Source organism: Tachypleus tridentatus, chromosome 2 (genome assembly GCF_004210375.1).
Source record: "Tachypleus tridentatus isolate NWPU-2018 chromosome 2, ASM421037v1, whole genome shotgun sequence".
Taxonomy (NCBI): Eukaryota; Metazoa; Arthropoda; class Merostomata; order Xiphosura; family Limulidae; genus Tachypleus; species Tachypleus tridentatus.
In genome coordinates this window covers 117,267,862-117,286,708 of record NC_134826.1, presented here as the reverse complement: position 1 = coordinate 117,286,708, position 18,847 = coordinate 117,267,862, and the positions used below count along the sequence as shown (strand labels likewise).

The following is an 18,847-nucleotide window of genomic DNA, read 5'->3' as shown; positions in this document are numbered from 1 at the left end:
GTTGCTGACTCTTAACAGTTCGAAATTTATGCAAGGTTAACAAGTCAAGTTGTATATTCTATAATAGCTCCTTCTTTCTGCCAGATGGAAAAAATATACACTGCTTTGTTTTAAACTAGTGAATGATGATTGAAGAACTGCACACGAATGCTATACAGATACAAGGAAGAGACAATATCACATTCTTGGATTCTGTCCTTGAAGAACCATCTCAGAATACTTCCAGAGTAAAATTCTTTTTGAAATGTCTGGACAATTATATTGATTTTTTAAATATGGAGTCTGTGATATGGTAAGATTTATTTTATTCATTGTAAGTGACTGTGTCTAAATAATTACTATGTTGTATTAAAGATGAAAGTACATGTCTGTCACATGTTACATTTTTACTAAGGTTTTTAACCTTTCAGAACCAAACAGTTGTTACCTTATGTCACTGCCAAGAACATACATGCATCATGCTACAAGCTTTAAACTCCTACCTTCATGCTCACTGTTGTTGACTACGTATCTCACACATGCAGTAAACCCTGTAAATACTTGCATTTAACCTAGAGCTTATTATTTTCCTTGCTACTACTTTGTTTGATTTCATTTTTTACCTTAGGAATTTCCGAATTTTTACACTTACTGTTACCATTTACCACATTTACATTACCATACATTACATGTTTACATTACCATTCATAGTACAAGTATTTTCTTGATTGTGAAAAAGAATGAAACTAAAATTTATAAGCAAAAACGGCTCGTTTGGGTTGAGAAAATATTTTACATAGAAGAAGAGCGAACAACGTTTTGACCTTCTTCGGTCATTGTCAGGTTCACAAAGAAAGAGGTAACTGACCAGAAGCTGACCACATGTTTGAAAGGCGTTGTGTAACTGTGTGTCGAAATGTAGAGGGCGGTATTAGATGTCTGAATATATAATTTTATTTATTTTATTATATTAATATAGGTATAAAGGCGTTCCTTTATATTGGTTTATTTTGGGTTTAAGTTGTTGTATAAGTAAGGCTTCTTTAATTTTGCGTTTGTTTCTTTATTTAGTATTTGAGTGCTTTCTATGGTTATGTTGTATTTATTTGACTTGCAGTGTTCGAAAACGTGTGAAGGTGATTTTTTATGTTCTTTGAATCTGGTTTCCATTTTACTACTTGTTTCTCCAATATAGAAGTTGTGGCAGTTATCACATTGTATTTTATAAATAATATTGATGTGGTGTTTGTCAGTGTAGTTTTTACATAGTATAGACCTAAGTTTTGTGCATGGTTTTTGAATAAATTTGGTATTAACTGGAATGTCATATTTTGTTACTAATTTTTGCCAAATGTTGGTTATTTGTTTGCTGATGTCAGTTTTATTGACATCCAACAGCCAAACTTCCCAGGTAAAATTACAAATTTATATTTTCCAGAAACACCTAAAAACAACATCTTAAATGATTTTTTCAAAGAATTTTCTCACAAAACCATCAACATAATTTCACAAAACAGAAAACTAAAAAACAACCTTACAAAAAGAGACATTAATTCCATTAAAAACCTAAAACAAGACAAAAACATCAAAATTCTAAAAGCAGATAAAGGTAACGCTATAGTCATAATGAACACGAATGAATACATCCAAAAAATGAATAACATCCTATTAGACACGAACAAATTTAAACCAATACACACAAATCCAACAAAGACACACGAGACGCAACTGAACACATTATTACTACAAATGAAAAAAGCCAACACAATTTCACAAACACTTTATTCCTACCTTCGTAAAACCGACTCACTCACACCGCAAATATACGGCATCCCCAAACCTCATAAACCAGATTGTCCATTACGACCAATAATGTCCACATATGAATCGTTTAATTACAATCTTGGTAAATACATAGCATGAGCATTCTCCAAATATGTTACATCAGCCAGCTCATTCATCAAAGACTCTTTTAATTTCAAGTCTAATCTAAATCAACTTAATCATAAAGCCTTAATGGCCAGTTTCGATGTTATATCCATCTTTACAGAAGTTCCAACCACTGAAGCCTGCAAGATAGCCTTAGAACTCTATATCCGAGACCCTAACCCAACTATAGAAATTCCCAGTAACCAGTTAGCAACCCTCATAGAATTCACCACGATAAAGACAAACTTCATGTTCAACAACCAAAACTATATACAAACAAATGGCCTAAGCATGGGCAACCCAGTATCACCAGTTCTAGCCAATATTTTTATGACACAAGTTGAAACACAAGCAATTAACACAGCATTACATCCCTCACTATACTGGTGCAGATATGTACATGACATGGTTGCGGGATTCAAATCTACAGAACACATACTTAATTTTTTCAATCACATTAACTCTATACATCCCAACATTAACTTCACATGTGAACAGGAAGAAAGCAATCAAATATCATTTCTTAACCTCAAAATTACAAGAACTGATACACAATTCAAAACAGAAATCCACCGAAAAATCACTCATACTGGACTATACATTCCTTGGGACTCAGCACATGAAACAAAACAAAAACTCAACATACTAAGAAACCAAATAAACACAGCCATAAAACTATGCTCGCCAGATAAAATTAACGACGAATTAGACAAAATAAAACAATACTTCATCAACATCAATAAGTTTCCTCCACAAACCGTAGAAAACATTATACGCACACACCTAGACAGAAAGCAAAATCAACCAACTAAAGTAAATACAGCTCACGAATCAAAAAACCACGAAACCATATACTGCTGTATACCATATATTCCTGACATCAGCAAACAAATAACCAACATTTGGCAAAAACTAGTAACAAAATATGACATTCCAGTTAATACCAAATTTATTCAAAAACCATGCACAAAACTTAGGTCTATACTATGTAAAAACTACACTGACAAACACCACATCAATATTATTTATAAAATACAATGTGATAACTGCCACAACTTCTATATTGGAGAAACAAGTAGTAAAATGGAAACCAGATTCAAAGAACATAAAAAATCACCTTCACACGTTTTCGAACACTGCAAGTCAAATAAATACAACATAACCATAGAAAGCACTCAAATACTAAATAAAGAAACAAACGCAAAATTAAAGAAGCCTTACTTATACAACAACTTAAACCCAAAATAAACCAATATAAAGGAACGCCTTTTTACCTATATTAATATAATAAAATAAATAAAATTATATATTCAAACATCTAATACCGCCCTCTACATTTCGACACACAGTTACACAACGCCTTTCAAACATGTGGTCAGCTTCCGATCAGTTTCCTCTTTCTTTGTGAACCTGACGATGACCGAAGAAGGTCGAAACGTTGTTCGCTCTTCTATGTAAAATATTTTCTCAACCCAAACGAGCCGTTTTTGCATATAAATTTCTCAACAAGTGGGTTTCTCGACATCACTGAAACTAAAATTGAAACATCTCAGTTAGTTCTTTGTTTTGAATCATCTTTAATTTTTCCTCTTAATTATATTTTCAATTTTGAAATATGTTCCAGATTATGATGTTTCTTTGACAGTACTGTTTCCTAATGTTTTGACTCTTTGTATGGTTTTCATAAGTACTCTTCAGTTTTACCACTATCTCAATGGCCTAGGCTTATGTATTATGAACATATCACACCCACATATATATGTTTAAGAATTGACCTGGATTACAATTTCATATTTCCACATTTCTGACATCTGAGGTTCTGACAAATTTTCAGGAGTCATCCATTAGTACATTGGTGACTGGATTTGCTCTGATGTTACTCTCATTGTGAAACTGGGTGAGTGGTTCTTTTCTGGTTTCAGTGTTATTATGCATTAGGTGATTTGTTCCTTTCTGGTTTCACGTCTAGGATTTCTGTGTTTATCCTTGTTTTACTTCAGCTGAACCTCCTCCATGTTCAGACAAAATTGTGCCACTCTGTCCACATCTAGGCTTGCTTCTGGTTTTTTCGTTTCAGTGAGGATTGGGTAATCTTACCTAAATCCTTTGTAGCTTGGATTACACATGTATTTATCTTTTGTTTTCTCTTTTTCCAGATTTTTCTTTTAATGAATCTTTGAATACTTTTGCAATGAACCCCAATCAATTTGATATATTCTTTCAGCTTTGGAAATCTTTATTTCTCACTGTCTATTCATTTCCATTTCTTACTTCCTAAACTTTTTTGATACCTTTTCATGCTTTACAACATGGTCCTGTCAGTTTTAGAAACATGCACTTTTTTTTTTCAACTTTCCCTTAATTCTCCTTTTGGTGTATCCAAATTAATTTCTATATTTCTTGGATTACTTTGACTGAATGATTTTTTTTTCTTATGTTTACCTGCATCATTCTTCTATTAGAGACCTCCATATTGCATCCTTTCTTTGTGTTAATGTTATTTGGGAGTTTGTTATAATTTGGAACGTGGAGTTGATGCATCCCATCAGCAGTGACCTCTGCTGACTAGATTACTATCTTTTTTTGTTTTGAGCAGATGAACCCCACCAGATTTTCTGTCTTCTATAGACTCATGGGCTCACCCCATCTCCCAGTCCTAATCATCTTGTTACTTTCCAAACACCACCCTCACTGAGAGCTGGCTTTCACAAGTCTTATAGGTTATTTGTTTCTGGAATTGTTTCTTAGCTTTCCCACTTTGTGCACCTGTTGACTTTCTCTGCCACACAGGTACTTGCTTCCTAAGGAGGTTTTCCCTGTTCTTCTGTTCTCCACCTTACTCTTTTTAGGAATGCCAAAAAATATATCTAGAGAAACAGGAGATTGTGCCCTGTGATATACCTGTCTGATTTTAACTAACTTTTCGTTCTTATTTGCTTCAGGGTGTATGGTTTTCTCACTCTGGGATGGGTACTCTCCTGGGATTTCTATGACCAGGATCACTGTCTGCTGGCCTTTTTGTATCCTATGGTTTATCCATAAAGATTGAATATTCTATTCATGACCTTTCTTTCAACATTAACTACAATCCTGTCTTTTTCTCAGTCATACCTGATTGACTTTTGCTCAGAGGTTGTATTCCTTGGGTTTGTTGTTTCACTTCTTTATGGATGACAAGGCTTTACTTATCTCATTCAATAAAGCATCAAATGTTTTTTGCTCCCTTCTCCTTCAGGAGTTGTCTTATTGTGACATAACAAGAGAAAAGTTATTTTCTCAGCCCCATGACTATTAGAAGGTTGATATAAAGAGTTTGTCTTTGAGCATTGTAATCCCACTGACATGAGACAAAGTGGATAAACTCCTTGGTGGGAAGTAGGGTTGAAGTGTTTACCTGCAATTGTAGTACAGACCACCTAACACTGAAAACCAGACAATTTCAAGTGATATGCCAGTTTGATTTTTCTCTTATGTTCTTGTCAGGATACAGGTCTGGGATGATTACTCTATGCACATAACAGTTCTGGTAGTGGTTTTGCTAATATTGTAGTCTTGACTAATTTCCCCAGCACATTACTTATACATTGTTATAGAGCAGTCAGCACTGGCTGGTTTTGCAATGTTACATAATGCTCACCTATGCTTACCTGAACACCACATAAAGTTCTTTTCACATTTACTGGCCAAAGAGTATTCTCTCCATGAAAACAATGTGGTCTTTCACTAGTGAATGTTATGCTTCTGGGTCTTTTCCCTTTCTGACACTATGATTTAACAAAGAAGCTCATTTTTTTTAAGTTCTTTACAAACATCAGCTTCTCAACATCTTATCATTGTGGGATTGTAGTTGTTTGTTTTGTGAAGAGGTGAGTAGTATTTCTGAAGTTAGGATTTTTCTTACCAAAGAATGTATTTTACATTGGTACTCACCTCTAATAAAGATTGTCACAGGCTGGTGCAGTCTAGATTAAGGAGTAATAATTGCTAGAGGAACTTTAGAATGTGTTTGGATATTATTCAATGGAGTTACTTTCATAATAAAAAATTGTTTGTTAAGTTTTCTCACCATTTACAAATGCACTCCTCGGAACACATGGGAGTTTCTAACAGAACTGTCATCATACTCCATTCCTAAGAAGAATTTCCAGTTGTATCTTCTGAATGTAACAGTCACAAACTATTGATAAATATTATGAATGAAAATTTAAGCCTCAATAGAAATTTAAATTTGTTTCCCCTTGCTCTATTCAAATAGCTCTCTCTCTCCCTCTTTTTTCTCTTTATTGAATGTTTTATAATTTTCATAATACTATTATATGTCTTTTTATCTCAGTTGTCTTTCTAAAGATTGTTCAATTTGTCATTTTCGTCAATTTGTTGAAGATGGAATATGGGTAATTGAAAATATGTTTGATAAACATGTTTACAGTTGTTGCTATTGCTCTATTGTTTATTATTAAACTTTGTTTTATACCAAATGTACGAATTACATCAAAATGTTTTTATTAATCTTTGGCTTCATATTTCAGCTCTTCACTTTATATTGTTTTGATATCAGAATGGGTCATGAAGTACGATGTGAAGACTTTTCTATTAAAAACTAGTTAGAACAATCATAACTGTAGAATTGGTATTATGGCTTTAAAATGATGAGGAAATCTTGTATATTTACTTTTTATATTTTTCAATGTGTTATATATTATAAATTGGTATAACTAGAAACTTGAGTTAAATTGTAATATGAATTTAGGAGTTAATTAGATGTAAAAATGTATCAAATTTATGATGTTTGCCAAAAAATTGATACTAACAGTTTTCTTTGTTAATATAAATATATTTTAATATACAGTATTAAAGTATATATATATATTTAAGTATAATACAGTTTATAATTGTGGTTATTACAAATAATGATTTATATACAATAATGTTATAAACTTACAAACAGAATTTTCTTGATATCCTATGGGGAAGGTTCATCATGAGTGAATTAATTTCAAGTTGATATTGATGCATTTTACTTAATGAGGAAACTAGCTAGCTCTTTGCTGATCACACAAGATTTTAAAAACTGAAGTTACATACTTTTCTAAATATATATTTAACTGAAAAAAACATTATTTAAAATATATAATAGTATATCCATTACAAATAAGATTCTCTCCTTTTCAGAAATAATTATGTAGAAATTCAAAACATTGAAATAAAATCATAATCTATGTAATGTTTTCATACAGTTATAGTTGTCAAATGTTCTAAAATTAATTTTTCTATTAATCTTTATTTGTATATGCAAAAATACTTTTTTTTTGTATACAATAGCAACTTGTATTGGAATCAAAAAATGTTTTTTTTCAGTGTATATTTCAAGGAGGTACCATTTGTTTATAATCTGCTAATTTATCTTATCAGTCCTCTATTATTTTGTTTATAATCTGCTAATTTATCTTATCAGTCCTCTATTATTTTGTTTATAATCTGCTAATTTATCTTATCAGTCCTCTATTATTTTGCTCCGTGAGTTTTATTTTTTTTCATAGTCCTCTATTATTTTGCTACATTATAATTTTCGAAACATTTATTTAGCTCATCAACAAACTAATGCTACATGATGTAATAAAGTTTAGCATGAGATGCACTTCACTGAGAACTGTATAATTCTTGTACTGTGCCAAAATGTTGGTTTACTGTGACAATGAAAACTTTAATGATAGTAAAAAGAAAACTTAGACATTTCTTTCCATTTATTTTGGACAAAGAAATATGCTGAAAAAGTAATGTCTTTTTGTTTTAATGCTGCCTTAAAATTTTAGTTTAAAAGACTAAATATTTTCCATAAGAAAATGATATATTAAGTGGATCTTCTGACAACTTAAAATTACAGACTACAAGCAATGGATAACAGTGACTGAGATAGTTTCATGTCTTCTGTTATTTTGTATGTGTATATGTGTGACCAAGAAATATGGTTTCAAAGATCGAAAGCTTAGAAAAGATTTTAAAAAATGTTTGATTTCATTATTGAGTCTAGAAGTACATTTCTAGTGTTGAAGTATCAAATATAGTCTCTGTACTGTGTTCATTTATCAGTAAAGATTGTGAGCCTTAGTGCTATAAAAGATTGTATTGTATTTTGCTGTTTTCATAATAAAAATGAACAGTTTCTTTGTTATGTCATTGTTTACGGAACAGCAAATTTTATGTGTTATTTCTAGTTATGTAATTTAATTAGTTTTAATTTGTTTATTACTTCTGCAACATTGACATCTGAAATAATGTGTAATAGTTTTCTGTTCTTTGTAAAGAATTTTAAACAATGTAAAATTGTTGTTCATTGGTATTCTAAACTAATTAATATTTGATGTTAATAAATTGTAACTAAAATAGCATGTGTACTGTTAAGAAAACATTTCTGAACTTGAATGTAAAGAAATATAAAAATAATCTTACTCCACCTGTCTTTTATCTCTGTACATTTTAAAATAATACAAAAATAATCAGTGTAAGAAATCAGTAATGTTGAGAAAACCCACTTGTAGTGAAAAATATATATGTAAAAATGGCTCATTTGGGTTGAGAAAATATTTTACATAGAGGAGCGAACAACATTTTGACCTTCTTTGGTCATCGTGAACCTGATGACAACTGAGGTCAAAACATTGTTTGCTTTTCTACGTAAAATATTTTCTCAACCCAAATGAGCCATTTTTACGTATATATTTTTCAGTATAAGAAAAACTTTCATTGTAATATATGTCTAACATGTTATAATCAGGGTGACTTTTATGTGGTTAACCATATAAAATGTTTCCAGCTACATGTATATATTTATATATTTTCTTTCTTGTAGAATCACCACTGTTGATTCTAAATTAGGTTTTGTGACATGTCATCGAATGTTAGTGTTAAAGCTTTTACAGAAGTAATGTCAAGAAAATCCACTTGTAGAGAAATATATATGCAAAAACGGCTCGTTTGGGTTGAGAAAATATTTTACATAGAAGAGCGAACAACGTTTTGATCTTCTTTGGTCATTGTCAGGTTCACAAAGAAAGAGGTAACTGACCAGAAGCTGACCACATGTTTGAAAGGCGTTGTGTAACTGTATCGAAATGTAGAGGCCGGTATTAGATGTTTGAATATATAATTTTATTTATTTTATTATATTAATATAGGTATAAAGGCATTCCTTTATATTGGTTTATTTTGGGTTTAAGTTGTTGTATAAGTAAGGCTTTTTTAATTTTGTGTTTGTTTCTTTATTTAGTATTTGAGTGCTTTCTATGGTTATGTTGTATTTATTTGACTTGCAGTGTTCGAAAATGTGTTAAGGTGATTTTTTATGTTCTTTGAATCTGGTTTCCATTTTACTACTTGTTTCTCCAATATAGAAGTCATGGCAGTTATCACATTGTATTTTATAAATAATATTGATGTGGTGTTTGTCAGTGTAGTTTTTACATAGTATAGACCTAAGTTTTGTGCATGGTTTTTGAATAAATTTGGTATTAACTGGAATGTCATATTTTGTTACTAGTTTTTGCCAAATGTTGGTTATTTGTTTGCTGATGTCAGGAATATATGGTATACAGCAGTATATGGTTTCGTGGTTTTTTGATTCGTGAGCTGTATTTACTTTAGTTGGTTGAATTTGCTTTCTGTCTAGGTGTGTGCGTATAATGTTTTCTACGGTTTGTGGAGGAAACTTATTGATGTTGATGAAGTATTGTTTTATTTTGTCTAATTCGTCGTTAATTTTATCTGGCGAGCATAGTTTTATGGCTGTGTTTATTTGGTTTCTTAGTATGTTGAGTTTTTGTTTTGTTTCATGTGCTGAGTCCCAAGGAATGTATAGTTCAGTATGGGTGATTTTTCGGTGGATTTCTGTTTTGAATTGTGTGTCAGTTCTTGCAATTTTGCTGTGTTAATTGCTTGTGTTTCAACTTGTGTCATAAAAATATTGTCTAGAACTGGTGATACTGGGTTGCCCATGCTTAGGCCATTTGTTTGTATATAGTTTTGGTTGTTGAACATGAAATTTGTCTTTATCGTGGTTAATTCTATGAGGGTTGCTAACTGGTTACTGGGAATTTCTATAGTTGGGTTAGGGTCTCGAATATAGAGTTCTAAGGCTATCTTGCAGGCTTCAGTGGTTGGAACTTCTGTAAAGAGGGATATAACATCGAAACTGGCCATTAAGGCTTTATGATTAAGTTGATTTAGATTAGACATGAAATTAAAAGAGTCTTTGATGAATGAGCTGGCTGATGTTACATATTTGGAGAATGCCCATGCTATGTATTTACCAAGATTGTAATTAAATGATTCATATGTGGACATTGTTGGTCATAATGGACAATCTGGTTTATGAGGTTTAGGGATGCAGTATATTTGTGGTGTGCGTGAGTCGGTTTTACGTAGGTAGGAATAAAGTGTTTGTGAAATTGTGTTGGCTTTTTTCATTTGTAGTAGTAATTTGTTCAGTTGCATCTCGTGTGTCTTTTTTGGATTTGTGTGTATTGGCTTAAATTTGTTCGTGTCTGATAGGATGTTCTTCATTTTTTGGGCGTATTCATTCGTGTTCATTATGACTATAGCGTTACCTTTATCTGCTTTTAGTATTTTGATGTTTTTGTCTTGTTTTAGGTTTTTAATGGAATTAATGTCTCTTTTTGTAAGGTTGTTTTTTTAGTTTTCTGAAATTATGTTGATGGTTTTGTGAGAAAATTCTTTGAAAAAATTGTTTAAGATGTTGTTTTTAGGTGTTTCTGGAAAATATAAATTTGTAATTTTACCTGGGAAGTTTGGCTGTTGGATGTCAATAAAATTATCTAAGTTGTCATCTTTCTGTTAGTTATTTCCTTGTTTTTGTTTTCTGTAGAAAGTATTACAAGTCTCCTGGCTGGATCTTCTAAACATGTTTTGATTTCTATGGTTGGAATGTACCTAGGTGCTATTGCGAAGTTGAGTCCTTTGTTAAGTAAATGTATCTCGTCTGTGTTTAATTGTCAATCGGATCTGTTAATTATGAGGTCAGTGAATGGTTTGTCGTGTTGGTGTCTTTTTGTTTGCATCTTAATTTTTCTAGTTTTTTATTGTGGCAGATCTTTTTGTCTCTGTCGTTCTTAGTATTGATTTGGTTTGTTTCGTTGTATAAGTCCGTAAATCTCTGGTTTAATGCAGCATGCCAGTTGATGGTCTAGGTTCATTTTTTGTTTTTGTAAGTCATGTAGTTCTTTGTATTTGTGTTCAACATGGCTTTAGGTAGTGTTTTCTGTAAATTTTGAATAATGTTTGTGTATTTATTACAATTTTTTGAATGTTTTACATTTACAAAGTTGGAGTTATATTCTGACAAACTGACAGTTAATTAATCAAGTGATGAATTTATTGCTGTTCATTGAGCTTAGTGCCTGTTTTCATAATTTAATGGTGCACTTTTTAACACTGTGATGTTTTTAACTTAAACATAAGTATAGTCTTGTACTATTTTTAACATAAATGATTTTGAGGTGTGGCTAAAAGCTCATGAGACATTATCAACCTGAGATTGTTTGTTATTTTATAGGCATGGCATAGTTCATGGTGCTTTACACCCATTTGATATCTTCAACAAGTTAGATGGATCTGGTATTATTGACCATTCAGATTTGTCCAGAAATGAGGTCAGTTTGTGTTTTGGTGAAAGCTTGAAAGTTCCAAATTATGTTCTTTAGTATAATGCTTAACCATATACAATTTATTGAACGTTTCTTATGTCACAATCCTTTCCTTTCGAAATTACTTAATTACGAGAACTTTTAATGTTGTGTTAGAATTTACCACAAAGATATTGCTTTTTCTGATATGTTTCTATTAAAGCCTGATGGACCATGTGTGGCCCAGTGGTTAGCATGACAAATGGAATCTCAAATTCTGTGGTTTGTGCTCCATTACTAGTGAAAAAAAACCTGCCCCATCTATGGCACAGTATATGTGCATTATAAAAGTGATGGTCAATTCCATTATTTAATTGCGGTAGACAAGGTATTGACAAACTGCTTTCCTTCTAGTCTATCATTTCAAAATTAAAGATAGCCTTCAGGCAGCTTTGCATGATATACAATAAAGAACTTAAAGCCTTACTGCTATGTACATTACTTTAAAATATTTCTTTTATTTATTAAAGTGCTTATTATTGTAAAAGCATATTGCTGAAACTGTAAAGAAATATGGTTTTTCCAGAGATATGATTTGTTTTGCAGTTATTGTAAGTGTTATGAATTTCAAAAGTGTAGTAGATATCAATAATTGTCTCTTAAGTTTGTACTAAACGGAACAATTATTAAGCTCAGGATGATGCTTGTGTAAGTTTTAACACAGATATGTAAAATAATTAAAACCAATTGATATTTAAAAATAAAATTGTACTCAATGTCAAAATACAATAAAAAATATTTTCTTTAATAATTTTACTGTATTAATGATAACATAAGATACTTCCAGACTGGAAAGAATCTCATACACCAAGTTTTAATGTCTCACTCCTGAGAATGATGCAGTAAGATGTTAAAACATGCAGTGTATGAGACTACCTTAATTATGATTTTTGATTTAGCACAGATAGCCTAGTTGCTTTATGCTATAAAACACCAAACCTTTTTTTTAATTAATATTGCAAAAAACAAAAAGTTTTCAAATGAATTATTTTGAATTGTTACTAGCTCAAGACAATTAAGTGATAAAATTCTTTCTCTAACTCAGTTAAATTGTTATTATTTTCAAGTAGTGTTAACAGCTCATGTCATATTTGCTTAATGCAGTTGTGTCTCATAATGTACAATGCAGGGTATTAATTTTACATGACCTCAACGTAAGGTATTATATTTCTGTCCAAACCCGCCATACAGCCTGGCTTGTTTTGTGAAAGAGCTACTTTAACCTTTATGTTTAGTGTTACTCCTGTACAGTTTAGCTAGTTTTGTGCTGACAGTTCAAGAGTAAGTGAGGTTTTGCATCTATTACTTTTGTTAACTAGAAGTGCAACGATTTTGCACTGATAATAAATATCAGTCATGTAGGTTGAATGTGGTTAACTTTAATGTATAATTTGACAAAATGTAATATTTTGAGAGTAAAATATTTTATGAATAATTTTAAAAAAATTTATACTTTTTTGCAATAGTTAAGAGTTATAAATTTAAAAAAAATGTAAGCCAAAAATGATTTTATCTAGTCTTGCACATCAGACTTCAAGTCACCAAAAAATATTCTTATTATTATAAGTAGTCTGAAACTATTATTAGTTTTTAAGTGTTATAACAAACTAAAACAATTTGCACACTCTTGGTGAAAATTATTTTCTGAGGGAAAGTGTTTTCCTTCTCAAAAAATAATTTTAGTGATAGGCAGCTTTTATTAAATAGGGCTACAAGTAGTAAAAACAGTGCTCATAATTTTTTATTTTTATTGTATATGCACATGTATATCTTGGCAAGTTTCATGTGTTTTACTGATTGATAATGTTTTAATTGTTGATAAGGCTCAAAAATTATTAAATGGAAAGTTCCCAGTGAATGGAATCTGTTTCCAGTGTCCTCAAGGTGTACATAAAGGTGTTCTTACTGAAGAAAGTGACATGTATAGTTTTGGTTGTCTGATGCTTTGGGTATGTTTATCAGCAGTTTAGTTTTGTTTCTCGGTTTTTTGAATTTGTATCAAACTATTGAGATAATAATTTCGTTTTTGAAAATATAGCTACTGCCAAAATAATATATTTTTGTTGCTGAACAAAATGGTTATTCTATACTGTATCTAGTTAAAAGCAAATTACCTTTTGCATGGCAATTAGTTGTGCTTTGAGTTGAGAAGGCTTATTAAGGAAAACATAACTTAAATAAGTACAAACATAAAATCTATTATTCTTTGTAGCTGTGTAATGTATATCTGACAACATATTTAGTGCCTAGATTATTTCTTGAACTTAATATGTTTCAGTTTCATGTCAGATATTTTCTTTTTTGTGTGTTTAAAATTCAGTGTACCTGTAGTTATCTTCTAAACTTTGAAACTTGTCATATGATCTAAATATATAAGATGTAGCTCAACAAGGAAATAAGTTATTGTTCTTGACTTAAAAATATTTGTATATGTGTGTTATACAAATTAACCTTTACTTTTCTGTATAAACAATGAAATTATTTAATATTATGGTTTATGTTTGTGAGTATAAGTACATTGTGACTTGTACAATGAATTTTTTGTATACAGGTTTTTGTGGCAAATCTTGTGACTATTTTATCATATGGAATGTTCTATTTATGTCATACACAGACGTGAGGTATACATCCTAGATTATATACTGCAATTCCTCCTAGTTTTTGTATTTTATGATTTAATCATGAGTGTTGTATTTCAAGAAGACTTCCCCTTTTTGTATGCGTATTCCATATTGAGAGTCATCTCTGTTTATATATTTTGGTTCCTTTTTGAGTACCATCAACTTATATATGTTGCTACAACATTATTTTTGTTATAGATAGCTCTTTAATATAATAAAGATTCTATAAATTTATTTATATATAGGTGTAAAATGTAAGTAGTCATTAATATGGCATTGATAGCTATGCTAATTTCTAAAGGGAAAAAACAATGGAGTTTTAAAGTATTGAGTGATGTTTACCTGACATATAGTATGTTTTATTTAAAATGTCAAGTTATATAACTTAGTATCAAAATCATAATAACAGTTTCAGTTTGTTTATCACATTTTTTGCATTGTATTGACTTTGCTAGTTAATGTTCTCAACTGTCAAGTTCAATGAAACCTTGATAGGAATTCCAGATCTCTCAACTTTAAATATAGTAAGTTAAATTTCATTTTTCTTAACATTTATGACTGCATGTAAATATTGTATTTATTGTCATCTTGTTGCTTGAATAACCATTTTCATGTTTCATAATCTTTTTTTGCTATTGCATGGCACTATGAAGTTATTTTTTTGTTTTATTCTGATAAACTTTGTTCCTAAAATTTTCTATTTCTTTTCATAATGTATACTTTTTTATGTGTAACAGAAACCTTTTTCATTACTCTCTAATAGACTTCTGTTTTTGTAAATCTTGAAAACTAAAATTTACTGTACATTTATAGTTGTGAAATACATTTTGGCATCACTTTTAGTATTTCTGTTTATAAACATCATTCATACACATTTTGGCTTTAAGTATTTTTCAGTAATATCTTTTTTTTTTTGGTCATTTGTGGAGTCAATTCATGAGGTAATAGATTTGGTCAAAGATATGATAAGAGATTTTCTCCAAAACCAATTTATGATTGAGTGTGGTAATATCCATTTGATATGGTTTTTTAATTACACTTTTGTATATTTTGCCTTTTTTTCAATTGTCATTGACCTCCTAGAAAGTCTTAATTTTTTAACTTATTTTTATTTTCTATTTATAAGAGAATCAGAAATTGTCTATTATATTAGTTATTCTGCAGTTACATTTATGAGTATGACAGTGATAAACTTGGAATGAATTTCCTGAACAAATTTATAGCCTTTGTATGATACTTGCTATTGTTCTGAATGACGAAACTATCATTTATTGCCACAGTTTGTTTTTAAAAATTGGGTTTTGCAGTCATCTATTGCACTGTCTCCAGTAAAAGATCTTTCTGACTGAAGGTCCGATGGGGATAGGGCATTTCTCTGGGTTTACCCAGTGTTATTTTAATCCCTTTTCTTCTTCAAGTGGAACACAAGAGAACTCTTGCTACTTTCCAGTTTTGAGCTGCCGGGACAGTTGACTATAGAAAATCCTTACTGGTTGGGCTTAGCACAATATTGTGAGAAGTACAGGGGTGGTGACACTGTCAATGTAGTGTAGGTCACCTCTTACACAGCTATTGGGTTTTTTTTCTACATCAAGAGTCTGTTCAGTAGAATTGAGGTGTGCACACACTGTGCTGTTTGATTACACCCAAACTACACTACACATATTAGCTCACCAACTATTTGTGTGCTAGTGCACTGTTGGCTGTGATCACATTCCTCTGACACTTCAGGCTTTTTTGCCTTTCTGTTCCTTTTTTCTTGGGTGAAGAGTATACTCTGGCTGAGACAAGATGCAGTCTTCTACTGATGTTCCCCTATGGAATCCTGCCATCAGATATCACACTACTTGGGCTTTCTCTTTGGGCAGTTTCTGAAGGAAGCTCATTTAGGTTTGAAATTTTGTACCAGCTTCTCCAACACTGTAACATGGTATTTTAGCATTACTGTGTGTGAAGGTGAGTTATCCTCTCAAAAGTTAATGTTTTTCTAATCTGAAAAGCATTTCTGATAGATACTTGATTCTTCATGCATTCACACCTATCCTTCCTACTTCTGGTGCACCTGTTTTCTTTCCTCATCTAAGTTATCAAGTAGAAGTGCATAGGGGCAGTTGCTACATATAGTTGTTTAACCCTCCCATTGGTGGCAGGCTATTATTGCAGTTTTCAAATACATATGAATTTAGGTGACAGTTAGCTCAAAGCTACTGGCATGCAAATCTTGTTGGCAGATGTGCAAGGGAAATTGCATTTCTGTGAGGATGTGAGAACCTACTGGAAATAGATTTTCAGACTAGTAAAATGTTACGTTTCATGTAAACAAACATTTTGAGAGGGTAGAATAAAGTGATAGAATAAGTTTGACCTCTTTGCAATCTTTTCTAAGTAATAAAACAGTAAACAAAACAGTGTTAGCTTTAGAATTGTCTGATGTGTTGCTTTTGAAATTAATAAAACAAATATGAACATGAAGTTTGTTTGTGAAAATCTTAATCAAATAGTTAAACGTTTTTGATGTTATTTATATGGTGCAAAGAAACATTCGTAATCATCCTTGTATAAATCATGTACTTACATAATAATTTGTAGAATATAACTTAAATTTAAGAGTGATACTTGTGTATAAATTCTGCGTGCTTCAAGTTTGGCCATTCATTTCATGAGATGTGTTAATTGACTGGTATTTCTTAAGAAGAAGGTGGAAGTAATATAAATATTTCATTACATACATTTTCTTAAAATATGATATCCTCTGGTTTTAGGATGTTAAGTCTTCTGCTGAATACTCCATAATCTGTTCCTTGCTGCTGCAACAAGCCAGTGAACGAACAACAGTGCAAGACCTGTTAAAGGCTAGTTATTTTACACTGACTGACTCTGAAGAATCTGCAGTATCAGAGAACTTGGAAGCGTGTTCCATTTCATGTATTAATAGTGATATACTCACTTCATTAAGTGTTGGAGAAGATTCCACCAGTGTTATAGAGGAAAATTGTTTTACTTCTTCAGAATCTGGTTTGATAGAAAATGTTGAATCTGTTTTAAGAAACCATAATGACAAACAATTAGACAATGGGTCAAAGGACGTTGCTTTAAGAAACCATAATGACAAAGAATTAGACAATAGGTCAAAGGATGTAGAGGCAGAATATGAAGTGGCAGCAGCATTTAATGCTTTGAAAGAGAGCATTGGAGAAGTTCTTGATACAGTTGAGTCTAATTCTTTTTCTTCTGTCAATAAGTGTGAGAGAAGGGAAAGAATTAGAATTCACATCATGAATTATCAGAAAATGCCAGGTAGTGATTTGTATGATAGAGATGATTTTATAGAAGATTCAGAGGGTGGAGATAGTGAGGAAAGAAATCAGGGAGACGCTATAAAGGAAGTTGAAACAAAGAAATGTGAAAATTCAGAGGCCTTTGATAATTCTAATTAATGATTTGAGATATTTAAAAAAAGATATTAAATATTAAAAAAGCTACATCCTGTTCAGCAAAAATACAAATTGAACACAGCAGGTTTGACCTAGTAATAATGTCATATTAAACATGTTTGGATTTATTTTTTCAGTTATTTTCAAATGTCATGAAACAAGTTGTGTTCTTTAAAATGATACTATAGTGTAGTATACTTGATTTTCATTACAGTTTTTAAAAGTGTCGTTAGTTTTTTATGTTATATAATGTAGCATTTTCTGCAAAAATGTTTTCAGAACACAATGAAAGTTGTATATATACAAGTTCTTGTGAATTATGTGGAACATACATTAATGTTGATAGTTTTCTTATTATGAATACAAACCCTCAGTAGACATTTATAAATTTGAAAAATTTTTTGGAATTTCTGAACAAGCTGATTGATCATAAAAGTGCCCAGGTTTTCCCCAGAAATCAGACAACTAGAAGAGTAGTAAGACTGATAAGTTAAAATTGGTATTAATAAGTTTTTTACAGTGCCTATAAAGAAAATATATGTGAGAAATACACTATATAAAGATATACAGGTTCTGTTTGTCTTGTCATAACTTGGTTCGTTTCAATCACAGTAATAAATTCTTTGATCTTGTTCAGTTCAGACTTTCAAGAAGTGAGCAACCTTTCCAAAGATGGTAAATGATTCAGTCATTTCTTTATTTGAGTAAGAAATTAATAGAATCTAATTTTTGATAGAATTAAAATCAATTGTGTAAAAAGAAACTTTGTTGTTAATAATTGTTTGTTTTTTAACTACATATTGTAATGTAAATGTTTTTGCAAGTAAGCAAAATAAATTATATTACTTTAAAATGTTAACTTCTTTGAGTTTTCTCCTTATACTTATTGGTGTCATTTTGAAAATTTTTCAAAATGCTAAAACTAGAATTAAAAACAGCATGTATTGTGCTAGACTGGAATTTTTTAATAACTGCAGTACTAAATCATTAGTGCTGGTACTATTGAAAATGTATTATGATCCACATTAGTGGTTTTCATTTGTGGGTTTCTGCAACTGTATTTCAGCAAGTTTTTAACAGTGGATGATTACAATAGATTTTCTTGCTCAGACAATGGTGGGGATTCTTTCTGGTCTTTCACACATATATAGCTGAAATCATAAATGCATGTTCAATATTTGTTACA

At 30.9% G+C, this 18,847-nt stretch overlaps 1 protein-coding gene across 36 annotated transcripts in view; it reads left to right on the top strand.

Moving 5' to 3' along the window:
- Positions 1–18,514, top strand: part of LOC143244910 (uncharacterized) — a 77,676-nt gene extending 59,162 nt beyond the window's left edge. For 30 of the 36 annotated variants that reach the window (XM_076490442.1, XM_076490449.1, XM_076490444.1 and 27 more), the window contains 5 exons: positions 120–292; positions 11,477–11,573; positions 13,430–13,555; positions 14,683–14,751; positions 16,990–18,514. In XM_076490442.1, coding sequence (XP_076346557.1) covers positions 123–292; positions 11,477–11,573; positions 13,430–13,555; positions 14,683–14,751; positions 16,990–17,664 — 1,137 coding nt within the window. In that variant the 5' untranslated portion in view covers positions 120–122 and the 3' untranslated portion in view covers positions 17,665–18,514. Of the gene's footprint in view, positions 1–84; positions 293–8,758; positions 9,033–11,476; positions 11,574–13,429; positions 13,556–14,682; positions 14,752–16,989 lie in introns of those variants that run through there. The other 6 variants (XM_076490454.1, XM_076490453.1, XM_076490456.1 and 3 more) reach the window with 5 other exon arrangements.
- The last annotated feature ends 333 nt before the right edge of the window (positions 18,515–18,847 follow it).